At 53.3% G+C, this 13,725-nt stretch overlaps 1 protein-coding gene across 1 annotated transcript in view; it reads left to right on the top strand.

Annotated features, from left to right (window-relative positions):
- Positions 1-5: 5 nt before the first annotated feature.
- The window catches only part of CELSR1 (cadherin EGF LAG seven-pass G-type receptor 1), a gene marked incomplete at its 5' end in the record, with an annotated part of 180,755 nt that continues 167,035 nt past the window's right edge, over positions 6-13,725 (top strand). The window contains one exon of the mRNA XM_021707906.1: positions 6-2,913. Within this exon, the coding sequence (XP_021563581.1) occupies positions 6-2,913 (2,908 nt within the window). The remainder of the gene's footprint in view (positions 2,914-13,725) is intronic.

Below are 13,725 nucleotides of genomic sequence, written 5' to 3'. Positions count from 1 at the left end.
CCTCTGCGTCGCTGTCGCCATCGTCACCGAGCTCGCCCGGAGCTGGGGCGGGGGCAGCGCGACGGGCCCGGCGGGCCGCGGGCGGCAGCACGAGCCCGCAGTTCCCATTGCCCAGCTACCAGGTGTCGGTGCCGGAGAACGAGCCGGCGGGCACTGCCGTCATCGAACTGCGCGCGCACGACCCCGACGAGGGCGAGGCCGGGCACCTGAGCTACCAGATGGAGGCGCTGTTCGATGAGCGCTCCAACGGCTACTTCCTTATCGACTCCAGCACGGGCGCCGTGAGCACGGCCCGCGCGCTGGACCGCGAGACCAAGGACACGCACGTCCTCAAGGTCAGCGCTGTGGACCACGGCTCGCCGCGGCGCTCGGCCGCCACCTACCTCACCGTCACGGTCAGCGACACCAACGACCACAGCCCGGTCTTTGAGCAGTCCGAGTACCGCAAGCGCGTGCGTGAGAATCTCGAGGTGGGCTACGAGGTGCTGACCATCCGCGCCACCGACGGCGACGCGCCCTCTAATGCCAACATGCGCTACCGCCTGCTGGAGGGGGCAGGCGGTGTCTTCGAGATCGACGCGCGCTCGGGCGTGGTGCGCATGAGGGCGGTGGTGGATCGCGAGGAGGCGTCCGAGTACCAGCTGCTTGTGGAGGCCAACGACCAGGGCCGCAACCCGGGCCCGCTCAGCGCCACGGCCACCGTGCACATCGTGGTGGAGGACGAGAACGACAACTACCCCCAGTTCAGTGAGAAGCGCTATGTGGTCCAGGTGCCCGAGGATGTGGCGGTCAACACAGCCGTGCTGCGCGTGCAGGCCACGGACCGGGACCAGGGCCAGAACGCGGCCATTCACTACAGCATCGTCAGTGGGAACCTGAAGGGACAGTTCTACCTGCATTCGCTGAGCGGGAGCCTGGATGTGATCAACCCGCTGGACTTCGAGGCCATTCGCGAGTACACACTTCGCATCAAGGCGCAGGACGGGGGCCGGCCCCCACTCATCAATTCCTCTGGGCTGGTCTCTGTGCAGGTGCTGGATGTGAACGACAATGCGCCCATCTTTGTGAGCAGCCCCTTCCAGGCTGCTGTGCTGGAGAATGTGCCTCTGGGCCACTCGGTGCTGCACATTCAGGCAGTGGACGCAGATGCAGGGGAGAACGCTCGTCTTCGCTACCGCCTGGTGGACACGGCCTCAGCTGCTTTGGGGGGCATTGGTGCTGGGCCTGAGGACCCGGCCTCTATCCCGGACTTCCCCTTCCAGATCCACAACAGCTCAGGCTGGATCACAGTATGTGCGGAGCTGGACCGTGAGGAGGTGGAGCACTACAGCTTCGGGGTAGAGGCAGTAGACCACGGCTCGCCACCCATGAGCTCCTCAGCCAGCGTGTCCATCACGGTGCTGGACGTCAATGACAACGACCCATTGTTCACGCAGCCTACCTATGAGCTTCGGCTGAACGAGGATGCGGCTGTGGGGAGCAGCGTGCTGACCCTGCAGGCCCGGGACCGTGACGCCAACAGCGTGATCACCTACCAGCTCACGGGCGGTAACACCCGGAACCGTTTTGCACTCAGCAGCCAGAGCGGGGGTGGCCTCATCACTCTGGCGCTGCCACTGGACTACAAGCAGGAGCGGCAGTACGTGCTGGCGGTGACCGCATCCGATGGCACTCGTTCACACACCGCGCAGGTCTTCATCAATGTCACCGACGCCAACACCCACCGGCCAGTCTTCCAGAGCTCCCACTACACGGTGAGCGTCAGCGAGGACCGGCCTGTGGGCACCTCCATCGCCACCATCGGCGCCACCGATGAGGACACGGGAGAGAATGCCCGCATCACCTACGTCCTGGAGGACCCCGTGCCACAGTTCCGCATTGACCCGGACACAGGCACCATCTACACCACGACAGAGCTGGACTATGAGGACCAAGCTGCCTACACATTGGCCGTTACAGCTCAGGACAATGGCATTCCTCAGAAGTCAGACACCACCTCCCTGGAGATTCTCATCCTTGATGCCAATGACAATGCCCCCCGGTTTCTGCGGGATTTCTACCAGGGCTCCGTCTTTGAGGATGCTCCACGGTCAACTAGCGTCCTCCAGGTCTCTGCCACGGACCGGGACTCGGGCCCCAATGGCCGTCTGCTGTATACCTTCCAGGGTGGGGATGATGGTGATGGGGACTTCTACATCGAGTCCACGTCTGGAGTGATACGCACCCAACACCGGTTGGACCGGGAGAATGTGGCTGTTTACAACCTTCGGGCTCTAGCTGTGGACCGGGGCAGCCCGGCTCCCCTTAGTGCCTCGGTGGAAATCCAGGTGACCATCTTGGACATTAATGACAACCCCCCTGTGTTTGAGAGGGATGAGCTGGAGCTGTTTGTGGAGGAGAACAGCCCTGTGGGGTCGGTGGTGGCGAGGATTCGTGCCAATGACCCTGACGAAGGCCCCAATGCCCAGATCATGTATCAGATTGTGGAGGGCAACGTGCCAGAGGTCTTCCAGCTGGACTTGTTGAGTGGGGACCTGCGTGCCCTGGTCGAGCTGGACTTTGAGGTCCAGCGGGAATACGTGCTGGTGGTGCAGGCCACGTCGGCTCCACTGGTGAGCCGGGCCACGGTGCACATCCGCCTTCTGGACCAGAATGACAACCCCCCGGTGCTGCCCGACTTTCAGATCCTCTTTAACAACTATGTCACCAATAAGTCCAACAGCTTCCCCACCGGCGTAATCGGTCGCATCCCGGCCCACGACCCCGACCTGTCCGACAGCCTCAACTACACCTTTCTGCAGGGCAATGAGTTGCGCCTGCTGCTGCTGGACCCGGCCACAGGCGAGCTACAGCTCAGCCGAGACTTGGACAACAACCGGCCTCTGGAGGCGCTCATGGAGGTGTCTGTGTCTGGTGAGTGGCCGTGGAGGTGGGAGGAGCGACTCTGGATGGGCCACCTGGAGAGCCTCAGGGACCCGCCAAGGACCCTGTGTGGCATGCCAGGGCACATTCGGGCAGGGCCTGGGCAACTCTTGTGGATTTGTTGCCTCCAGTTGGATGCTGGGGTTGTGTGCCTTACCTAGGTCGAGGAGTGGGAGAAGCACCACTCTGCTCCTCTCAGCATTTTTGCTGGGAGCAGGCCTGGGCTGTTTCAAGTTCAAGACTGGGGCTTGGCTCTTTCCTCTGCGGGCTGGTAGCTTCTGAGTAGTGCTATTAAAACCTGGCCTCGGGGTTATCTGGGTTGTAAGGTTTGCTTGGGGATGTCTTTAGCCAGCCAACCACACAGCTCTCTGGAAAGATCAAAGGTCACTGCCCACTCCATGTGCCAATTAGTTCTGGGGTGGGATCGTTGGAGATTGCTGGATGGGTTCCTGAGTCACCCTGTAATATGACTGGTATTCCCTTGGTCTTGCTGTTCTGTCTCTTCCAGATAATAACAGTTATGGGCTTATGTGTGCCCGTCTTTGTGCGAGCTCTTTGAAAAGCCTAGCCTTGTTTGATCTTGGCTTCTGCTTCTGGAGATGAGATTATGATTTGGGTGTTATTTAAGAGTCCTGCCCAGGTTAGTGGTGGAGCCAGTGTGAGAAGCTTGTTCACCTGCTCCGGGGATGGAGATGAACAGGAGGGAGAAGTCTCAGCTCAGCCACCAAGTGCTTGACAGCAAAGAACGGGTCCTCCAAGCTGCTGACCCCTGGATGCCAGGGCTGGCCTGTGGTGCTGGGGGAGAGGGGACAAATAGAGGGTGTGGGATTAAGAGCCACAGAGGAGACAAGGATTTGGTGGGGGTGGGGGAACAATACAGGTCCCCCAGTGCCCTGCCCACCTATCCAAGGGTGTGATTGGCTGGCAGGCAGATGACTTTGTTTATGAGACCAAACTTCACCAAGAAGGACTCAGATCTGTGGGTTAAGTAATGTTTCAGAGGAATTGTTGAAACAATAAATTATTAGGATACAATATGCCATGGGAGCTCTGGAAGAATACAAAGTTAATTTTCTGATTTGTTTTGTTTTCCCAGTGAAGGTTGTAATTTGTGTATATTCAGGGTTGCATAGCCAGCAGGTTCCATTTCCAGTTGTTTGCTTAAAAGCCAAAATGGGGCCATGCTCCGTGGCTCAGCCTGTAATCCCAGCACTTTGGGAGGCCGAGGCGAGTGGATTTTCTGAGCCTCTGGGTTCGAGACCAGCCCAGGCAGATTGGCAAGACCTTGTCTCTATATTTAAAAAAGAAAAAATTTGCCGGGCTGGGTGGCTCAGCCTATAATCCTGTGCTTTGGGAGGCTGAGGTGAGTGGATTGCCTGAACCCGTGGGTTCGAGGCCCGCCTGGGCAACTTGGTGAGACCTCTTCTCTACAATCAATCAAAAACTAGCCGGGCGTGGTAGCGCGCGCCTGTAGTTCCAGCTACTTGGAAAGCTGAGGTGAAAGGATCGCTGGAGTCCAGCAGGTCAGTGCTGGGGTGGTCATGAGAGTTCCACTGCACTCCAGTCTAGATGACAGAATGAGACTCCAACTCAAAAAAAAAAAAAGCTAAAATGTACAGGTTCAGTTTTGAAATGGTGCAATACTTCAGCACAGATTCTGGCAACAATAATGTATCTGCTGGTGAATATTTTAGGTTTTGTGAGACTGTAAAAATGTACAGAGGATATGGAATAGGCCCTTAGGGATGAATTCTTTACCAGGGTTGTGGATATTCTTCTTAGTTTTTTTTTTTTCTTTCTCCAGTACCACTTTATCTGCTAGATAAAAGCTTTTTTTTTTTTGAGTTGGAGTCTCACTCTGTTGCCCAGACTAGAGTGCAGTGGCCGCTCGCAGCCACCACAGCCTCAACCTGCTGGGCTCCGGCAATCCTTCCGCCTCAGCCTTCCAAGTAGCTGGAACTACAGGCGTGCGCTACCACACCCAGCTAATTTTTTGATTTATTGTAGAGATGAGGTCTCGCTGCCCAGGCGGGTCTTGAACCCGCGAACTCAGGCAATCCACTCACCTCAGCCTCCAAGGCATGGAATTACAGGCTGAGCCACCGAGCCCGGCTAGATAAAAGCTTAATGGAAAATTTGGCTTGTATAAAAATGACGTGGCAAAATAATAGGGTTTGAATTTTATGGGGGACATGGTACTGTAGTGCTTTGGTGATTTTAGTGATTTTAGGTCCATCCTGGGAGCAGGGATGCTTTGTGTGTCTGCAGCATCAGCAACTTGGGTCCCCCATGTTAGCCAGACAGCAGGGTTCAAAGGAGGCTATTTCCTGAGGGCTTTCTCACCCAGTGTGTACACACTGCCTGGACCACAGCTGAAGGCGAGTTGGGGGCTCATGCCCTGTAGAAGTTATCTCAGTAATTTATGTCTTGGATCTGTTTCTTTGCTGACATACCCTCATGTTAGTCAGGTACTGGGATCTCATGTGTCATCCCCCTCCCCAGATGATAATGATTACCTTTGACTGGGTTCTGTCAAGCGGGTTTCTGAACACTTGTACTTGACACTGTCACTTGTTCCTCTGGTAACTGGGAGGTGAGTGGTGTTATGCTGCTGTCCAAATGAAGAAAATGAGGCTCAGATTGTTGAGTAACTTTTTTTTCTTGAGTTGGAGTCTCATTCTGTCACCCAGGCTGGAGGGCAGTGGCACACCTCTCGGCCACTGCAGCCTCAACCTGCTGGGCTCTGGCAATCCTTCCACCTCAGCTTTCTAAGTAGCTAGAATTGCAGACATGTGCTACCATGCCTGGTTAAGTTTTGATTTATTGTAGAGACAAGGTCTCACCAAGTTGCCAGGGCTGGTCTTAAACCCTCGGGCTCAGACAGTCCACTTGCCTCGGCCTCCCAAAGTGTTTGGATTACAGACTGAGCCACTGAGCCCGACCTGAGTAACTTTCTTAGGGTTGCACAGCCAGTGGGCAGGGGCGCCAGGCATCAAACTGTGATCCAAATGGAACAGTCCACACTTCATACTCCCCTCTCTTACCTAAGACAAAAGTTTTAAGGAATTGGTTACTAAACCGAATTATTCCAGTGCCAAGTGGGTGCCCTGCTTTGAAGTAGGCCTGCTGGGATGCCCCATGACCCTCAGACCATTTGACTGCTGCTTAATGCTCCAAAGAAGCAGATCACCATCTGCAAGAAGATCTGTAGTTCCAAGCAACAAAGTGCAGTGTAGAAACCAAACCAAACAAAAAGATCAACCCTTGAATTAACCAGAGGAAGACTCAGGTTTTCTTAAAGAACAATGCGGGAAAGGGGTAAGCTGTTGTTTCAAACTCAAATGTTGTTTTCAATGAGGTGTTATTGGCTTCCCAGATTTACAGCCATACCCTAAAGCCTTTGATGCATCGTTGCTGCCGGGGAGGTGCTGTGCTGGATGAGAAACAGGCATATCCATTAGACCCAGTGGGAGCCATTTCAGGAAGGTCTGTGAGTCTGCAGTCTGAGGAGCCGGGCAGGGACGTTGCACCTGGGGGCGGTGCCTGTGTGTGGAGGAGAGCAGTTCCTTTTCACCTGGCCTAGGGTTTAGCATAATCATTTGGACTGTGAGTAGATAGTGCTCTTGGTTTTGGGTAGCCTGCCAAGCACAAGATTGAAGTCTGAATATAGTGAAAATCAAATGGCTGCCATTTTTGAATGACATTCATCAATAGAAGAGGTCCGTTTTATTTGAGGGTTTTTGAATGTTATTTTAAATTCTGTGATAGAGTTTTTTTTATTAAAAACTTGTATAAAAGCAGTGTTTGCATTTTTCTTTCTTCCTTCCTTCCTTCCTCCCTCTCCTCTCCTCTCTCTCCCCCTCGCTTTCTCCTTCCTTTCTTTCTTTTCTTTCTGATACGGTCTTGCTCTGTTGCCCAGGCTAGCATGTGGTGGTGCCATCATAGCTCACTGTAGCCTTCAACTCTGGGGTCAAGTGATTCTCCTGCCTCAGCCTTCTGAGTAGCTGGGACCACAGGTATGCACTACCATACCTGGCTAATTTCTTTATTTTTGGAGAGAATGGGGTCTTACTGTGCTGCTCAGGCTTGTGTTTGCATTTTTCTTTTCTTTTCTTTTTTTTTTTTGAGTTGGAGTTTCACTCTGTTGCCCCGGCTGGAGTGCCATGGCACACTCAAGGCCACCCCAGCATTAACCTGCTGGGCTCTGTCGATCCTTCCACCTCAGCCTTCCAAGTAGCCAGAACTACAAGCATGTGCTACCACGCCTGGCTAATTTTTTTTTTTTTATTGTAGAGACAAGGTCTTGCCAAGTTGCTTGGGCTGGTCTTGAACCTGTGGGCTCAGGCAGTCCACTCACCTTGGCCTCCCAAAGTGCTGGGATTACAGGCTGAGCCACCGAGTCCAGCCATGTTTGCATTTTTCAAAGCAGTGTGAGTAATAACCCAATGGGAAGCTCAAGCATTGAATCCTGTGTTTTTCCTGGACATTGGTCTTTCATTAACATTGACTTTTTTTTTTTTTTTGGAGTTGGAGTCTCACTCTGTTGCCCAGGCTGCAGTGCTGTGGCACAATCTTGGCTCACCACAGCCTCGACCTCCTAGGCTCAGGCAATTCTCCTGCCTCTGCCTCCCAAGTAGCTGGGACGACAGGCATGTGCCACCTTGTCCAGATAATTTCTTTATTTTTTGTAGAGATGAGGTCTTGTTATGTTACCTAGGCTGGTCTTGGACTCCTGGGCTCTAGCAATCCTCCTACCTTGGCCTCCAGCCTACATTGACATTTTTAATCCACCTTGAACATGTGTGTGCCTATGAAGCCAGGGTCATACTACAGGTGTTGCAGAATGCGGCTTTCAATGTCTCTGCCTCTCCTTCTGTGTGTGTTGCAGACCTAGGGATGTGGGAAAGTGGTGTTTGTGGCTGAGAATGATTGGCAGATGAGTCATTCAGGCATGTCAGAATATACTGAAACTCAGCGAAATAACAAGATTGAGTAACCTTCTCGCCGTTTACTTTGGTGGGGAGCGGAGGGTATAAAGTCGTCTCGGCTCGATAAAGCTTTAAAAAGTGTTTGCCTAGTTAAATACAGGATATCACAGTGAATTTTAAACAGAAGTTGACACACAAGGAAATAAGGAGCTGGCTGTTGTATGTACTAGGCATCTGAAACTCACGGTGTAGAGAAGGATTTAAAATCACTTCGTGACTAGGCATGGTGGCTCACACCTGTAATTCCAGCATTTTGGAATTACAAGGCTGGAGGATTGCTTGAGCACAGGAGTTCAAGACCAGCCTGGGCAACATAGTGAGACCTTGTCTCTACAAAAAAAAAAAAAATTAGCATGGCGTGGTGTCTCATGCCTGTAGTCCCAGCTACTTGGGAGGCCGAGGCAGAAGGATTGCCTGAGCCCAGGAAGTTGAGGCTGAAGTGAACCATGTTTGTGCCACAGTACTGTAGCCTGGATGAGAGAGTGAGACCCTGACTCAATGAATGAATGAATAAAAATAAAATCAGATCACTTCAGTTGTTGTGTGGAGTGACAGACCATCCCTCCCAGAAGACCTAGGTGCTTTTGGCAACAAGTTAAACGATTAAGGGCTCTGGTAATTCTGGAGATAGTCTCTTGCTCATACCTTGAAAAACACTGGCTGAGAAGGAGTGTTTATTCATTTATTGAGCAGCTACTGTGTGGAGAGCCAGTGTGGCTCTGACTGTCTGCTGCCTGTGTTCACCTAGTGTGGGCACTGGCCCTCTTGGGAGATAGACAATGGGATACCCAAGGGAGCTGAGCTCAAGGGTAGAAAGGTGGTGCCGGAGCATGGGTGAGGTTGGGCTGGGGGCTCCCCAGCACCCACATGAATGCGGGAAGCAGGTGCCTGGCAGGGAGGCAAGGTATGGTGCCATCCTCTGGGGTTGGAGAGGGCTGATTGTGCTGGGTTTGGCAGCCCCACCAGGGGAAGGTTTGGGCGAGTGTTGGGGCTTGTGTTCCAGCCACAGGGCAGGCCACTCGGAGTGATGAGAATGGAGGGAGGTAAGCTTGGGAGGTCGAGCCTGGCCCCATGTGGGGGTGACCATGGAGTGTGGGAGGATAGAGGAGGGATTTGCCTGGTTAGATGGTCAGGTGCCCTGCAGCCGACATGCTCCATGGGCTGAGAACACTCTCAGGCTCTGCCTGTCACAGCGTGTGAAACTCTCCAGCTGCCGCCTTGTAACGTGGAAGGAACTGTCATCGCTTCCATCTCAGATATGAACAAAGTACGGGACACCCAGGACACTAGCCTGTGGTGGCAGCAGAGGGATTTGAACCCAGAACCAGCCACTCCTGGGTCTTGTTCCCTCAGCCTATGCTTTCCAGAAAAAAAAAAAAAAATTGACTCTGGGAGGATGAGGGTGAAGGCGAGGGAGGAGTGTTCAATGAGCCGGGGTCCTTCAGGGGGATCATCTTTGGGGTAGACTGTGAGACCACTTTTGGACCCCATTTGGCCAGGGTGCTTTTGAGATTCCTGCATATGTTTGCATGTGCAGGTCTGGACTGGGGAGACCAGCTGAATTCATGGCCACAGGTGGTCAACATGGCTGTGGGAGTGATAGGCAGAGAGGATGATCATGCTTTGGAGTGATCTCATGGCTTTGGTGCCCCTGGCATGAGGGTGCTGGTGCAGAGGGTTGTGGGCAATTAGGGGGGTACCCAGGCCCAGTCTTGAGGAGCAGTGACCTGGTGGCAGGTTTGATGGGGAAGGGTCTGCTTGAGAGCTAGAGCTGAAGGAGGGTGAGAATCTCAGAGAGGGTCATCTGTGATAGATGTCTTCCTGTGGCCAGGGAGCCTGAGGATAGAGATGTGACCTGGGTTAGCCAAGGGCAGATCCTTGGTGGCCTCCATGAGAGCTGAGTGGAGTGGGGTTTGGGAATACCCCTAAGGAGTGGATGACTAGGTCGTTGGAAGTAGATGGGATGTAGGCAAGGCCCAGGCTTGGAGGGAAGGCAAGTGGTGGTGAAGACGTGGAGTCTGGGCTGAGTGGAGTTGGCAGGCCGGCATGCGCAGCCATCCCGGCCCATCCTGCGGTCACCTGCCTGTGTTCACCTAGTGTGGGCACTGGCCCTCTTGGGAGTGGGCAGTGGGACATCATTTTCTGTGTCTCTCGAAGGCCTGTGTCGATGGGGCTGCGGTTTGTAACTTCCCCTTCTCTCTGAGTCATCGAACTTGGAGGGGCAGGGGGGAGCAGGAGTCAGAGAGAGGGTGGAAGCCGGACAGGGTGGAAGGGGCTGTAGGCTACAGGCACAGGGAACCTGGACTCACCAGGGGCAGGGTACCCCTCTCAGCACCAGCTACCTAGGGACAGGAGGTCTGTGTCTGGCCCCACCTACCAATCAGGGTGATGGGAGACCATTTCAAAAAATCCGGGTGAGTGGCAGGCAGGTGAGAGAGACTCTGGGAAAGTACCTAGAGCCCCTCCACAGGAGCCAGTCAGGGGGATGGTGCTGGCCATGTCTGGAAAATTACCCCGGTGTCACTGCTGAAGGGTCCACTTCGGTTTGGGCTGACACACGTGCCCGCCCATTTTGAAACCTGATAGTAGAACTTGTTAAGGAACTGGATGGGTGAGAAGGCGGGGGCCCGGGGCCCCTGGCAGCAGCCACTGTGCTGGGGTGTGGTGTGTGGCCCAGTGCCACAGGGCTCTGTCCCTGCCAGCACTCAGATTCAAACAGAAGTAGATTTTATCATGTGGGGCACAGCGTGTGGAAAATATTCATAAGTTTGGTGTGATTTCTTCAGTTCACAGCCTTGGGGGAAATAGTTTTCTAAGTTTTTTCTCCTTGTCCTGTAACCTGAACACACAGGTTTGTATGAATGCCCCAGAATGAAATTCCTGTATGCTGGGAGGGGGAGGTAGTGAATCCCTCTTGCTTGCTTTGGAAGGGAGATGGGGTCATCTGAGGAAATTAGGGAGGGTGGGGTCCCAGGCCCTGAGGAACCAGCCTTGTGTGAGTGACCACCCCTTCATGGAAGACAGTGGGCACTGCCTTTTGAAGTGAATCTGGGACCTGCCACATAGTGGGTGCTTGGCAATTATGTGTGGGTTATTTCTGGAATGAGCCAGAGAGGTGCCCACAGAGGTGCCAAGGACCACCTGCCAGGCTGAGGGTCTGCTGCCTTCACTTGGGGGACCACAGGGAGCCATGGGGAAGCAAGGACACTCCCAAGAGCCACTTCAGCCCTCCTGTGCGTTGCTGGGGAACTTGGCCCTGGGTGAAGGGATGGGCATGTATTTTTCGGGAAAACTATTAATGGTTGAATTCTCATGCTCTTGTTTCAGGTAAGGACTTGTGGATGCCTTGGTAATCAGGTCCCCTTTTGGGGTGTGAACATTCCAAAGCTGGGAAAGCCCCATGCCAACCCTTTATCCTTGTAGTCCTTTTAGTGTCTGTTCTCTTGACATCCTGGACAAAGGCCATGGGCTTTTTTTTTTTTTTTTTTTTTTTTTTGGGGTCTCACTCTGTTACCCAGACAGGAGTACAGTGGCATGATCAATAGCCCACTACTGTACAGCCTTGAACTACAGGAGCTCTTTTTTGAAAAAAAAAGCAGACGAACACACACAACAGGAGGGACTACTTTAAAGGTTGTTGTATAGGAGAACACCTTTCCTTCCAGCCACCCCAACACACCATCTCAAGCCCTTCTAGTCATTGTGGGGAGCATGCAGGGAGACACAGTAGGTCCCTTGGAGCTAGGAGCTGTGTTTGGGGGCGTGAGGTTCACCTGTAAGAGGGGGATTCTTCTAGCCTTAGAAGCCTGGTCTCAGAGCTGGCATGCATCTGGAGTCGGTCCTATGATGGGAGTGCGGGCATAGCACTGCCCAGGTTTTGTGCTTCCCACTGTCTGGGCACCTGCTTGGGATCTGCCCATGTCATCTCACTGAAATCTCACAGAATCCCCATTTTACAGGCGAAGAAACTGAGGCTAGAGAGCTCATAGTGGCAGGAAGAGCCAGCTCCAGAACCTGGGGTCTGAGTGCTCTGACCACTGTGCTGACTGTCCCCTTCAATCCCCTCCGTCCACCAATGGCTCAGCCTTGGGACACAGGCTTGGAGATTCTGGGGGCCGGATGCTCTCAGTGCCAGTGACCACATTGCCCCACACAGGAGGGCTGAGAGTCATTTGCATGTCATGCCTGATTGAGCAGGGGGACAGTCACACTGCAGGATGGGGGGAGGGGCTGACGCTGGAGAAGGGGTCTTGGGAGCTGTCCCTGCAGGGGACCAGGTGTAGTTAGGCAATCTTCCCTTGGTGCAAGGCAGGCATGTCAGTGTTCAGAACTATAGGCTCTATCTGGGGAACCAGGGGAGGCAGATACCAGATGAGGAGCCTACATAGAATAGTGGCTGATGAACCCTCTAAGGTTCCCTCCCTCTCTCCTTCCCTCCCTCCCTCTCTCCTTCCCTCCCTCCCTCTCTCCTTCCCTCTCTCCTTCCCTCCCTCCTCCCTCTTTCTTCCCCCTTTCCCTCTCCCTGCGTCTATCTGTCCATCAAGATTTTTTTTCTTTCTTTTTTTTTTTTGAGTTGGAATCTCACTCGGTCGCCCAGACTGGAGTGCAGTGGCCGCTCCCAGCCCCCGCAGCTTCACCTGGGCTCTGGCAATCCTTCGCCTCAGCCTTCTGAGTAGCCTCAGCCTTCTGAGTAGCCGGAATTACAGGCACGTGCTACCACGCCCGGCTGATTTTTTGATTTATTGTAGAGATGAGGTCTCGCTGCCCGGGCGGGTCTCGAACCTGCGGGCTCAGGCAATTCACTCACCTCAGCCTCCCAAAGGCGCTGGATTACAGGCTGAGCCACCGAGCCCAGCATTTTTTTTCTTTCTAATAGTCTGTTTTCACTCCCAGTTCTATATCTTTTTTATATTTGGTGGATTTTTTTTCCATATCTAATCTAAATAGCACCTGGTTAAGATAAACTGACAGCAACTAATTCAAATAAAATCATACACAATGTTAGCATTTGGAGATAAGAACACTCTTGCAGGGCAATAACCGTTTATCAGTGAGTTGATTGTTGAAGGACAGTTTTCATAGTCAGAATGAGGTTGTTCAGCTGCTATGCAGTTCCACTTTTGGCTGTGGTCCCAGTGGCTGCCCTTTGGTGTGCTGTGATGTTGGACACAGGATGTGGGCTTTCTGAGCTAACCTTATGCAGTATTGGAGATGGCATGAGATGTCACCAGAGATGAAGCCTGGGTTGCACACCTCTCGATGCCCTGTGCTGATTGGGTGACGCTGGGCAAGTCTGGCCCCCTCCAGGCCTGGGGATTGGGCTGGGGGGGAGATGGTCATCACCTGGAACATCCTCCCCACTCCTTCTCACCCTTTTGTAGGTCAAGGATTGGAAAACAGAAACCCAACCTGAAGGTCTGACTTTGAGTTGGTAAACCTCCTCTTTTTTTGTTCATGTACATTGCAGGCACTGAGAAATTGCAGGTACTCATTTAAAAACTATTATGAGGCCAGGCACACTGGCCAGTAATCCAAGCACTTTGTAATCCAAGTGCTTTGGGAGGCTGAGGTGGGGGGATTGCTTGAGGCCAGGAGTTTAAGACCAGCCTAGGCAACATGGCAAGACCTTGTCTCTACAAAAAATTCAAAAAATTAGCTGGGCCTGGTGATGCGGACCTGTAGTCCAGCTACTTAGAGGCTGAGGTGGGGGGACAGCTTGAGCCCAGGAGGTCAAGGTTGCGGTAAACTATGATCATGCCACCCTACTCCAGCCTGGACAACAGAGTAAGACCCTGTCTCAAAAAAAAAAAAAAAA

This window comes from Carlito syrichta, unplaced genomic scaffold (assembly GCF_000164805.1).
Source record: "Carlito syrichta isolate Samal-C Ts95f unplaced genomic scaffold, Tarsius_syrichta-2.0.1 Scaffold126791, whole genome shotgun sequence".
In the NCBI taxonomy this organism is placed as follows: Eukaryota; Metazoa; Chordata; class Mammalia; order Primates; family Tarsiidae; genus Carlito; species Carlito syrichta.
The sequence above is the reverse complement of the archived record's forward strand: the minus strand, read 5'-3'. Positions and strand labels throughout refer to the sequence as shown.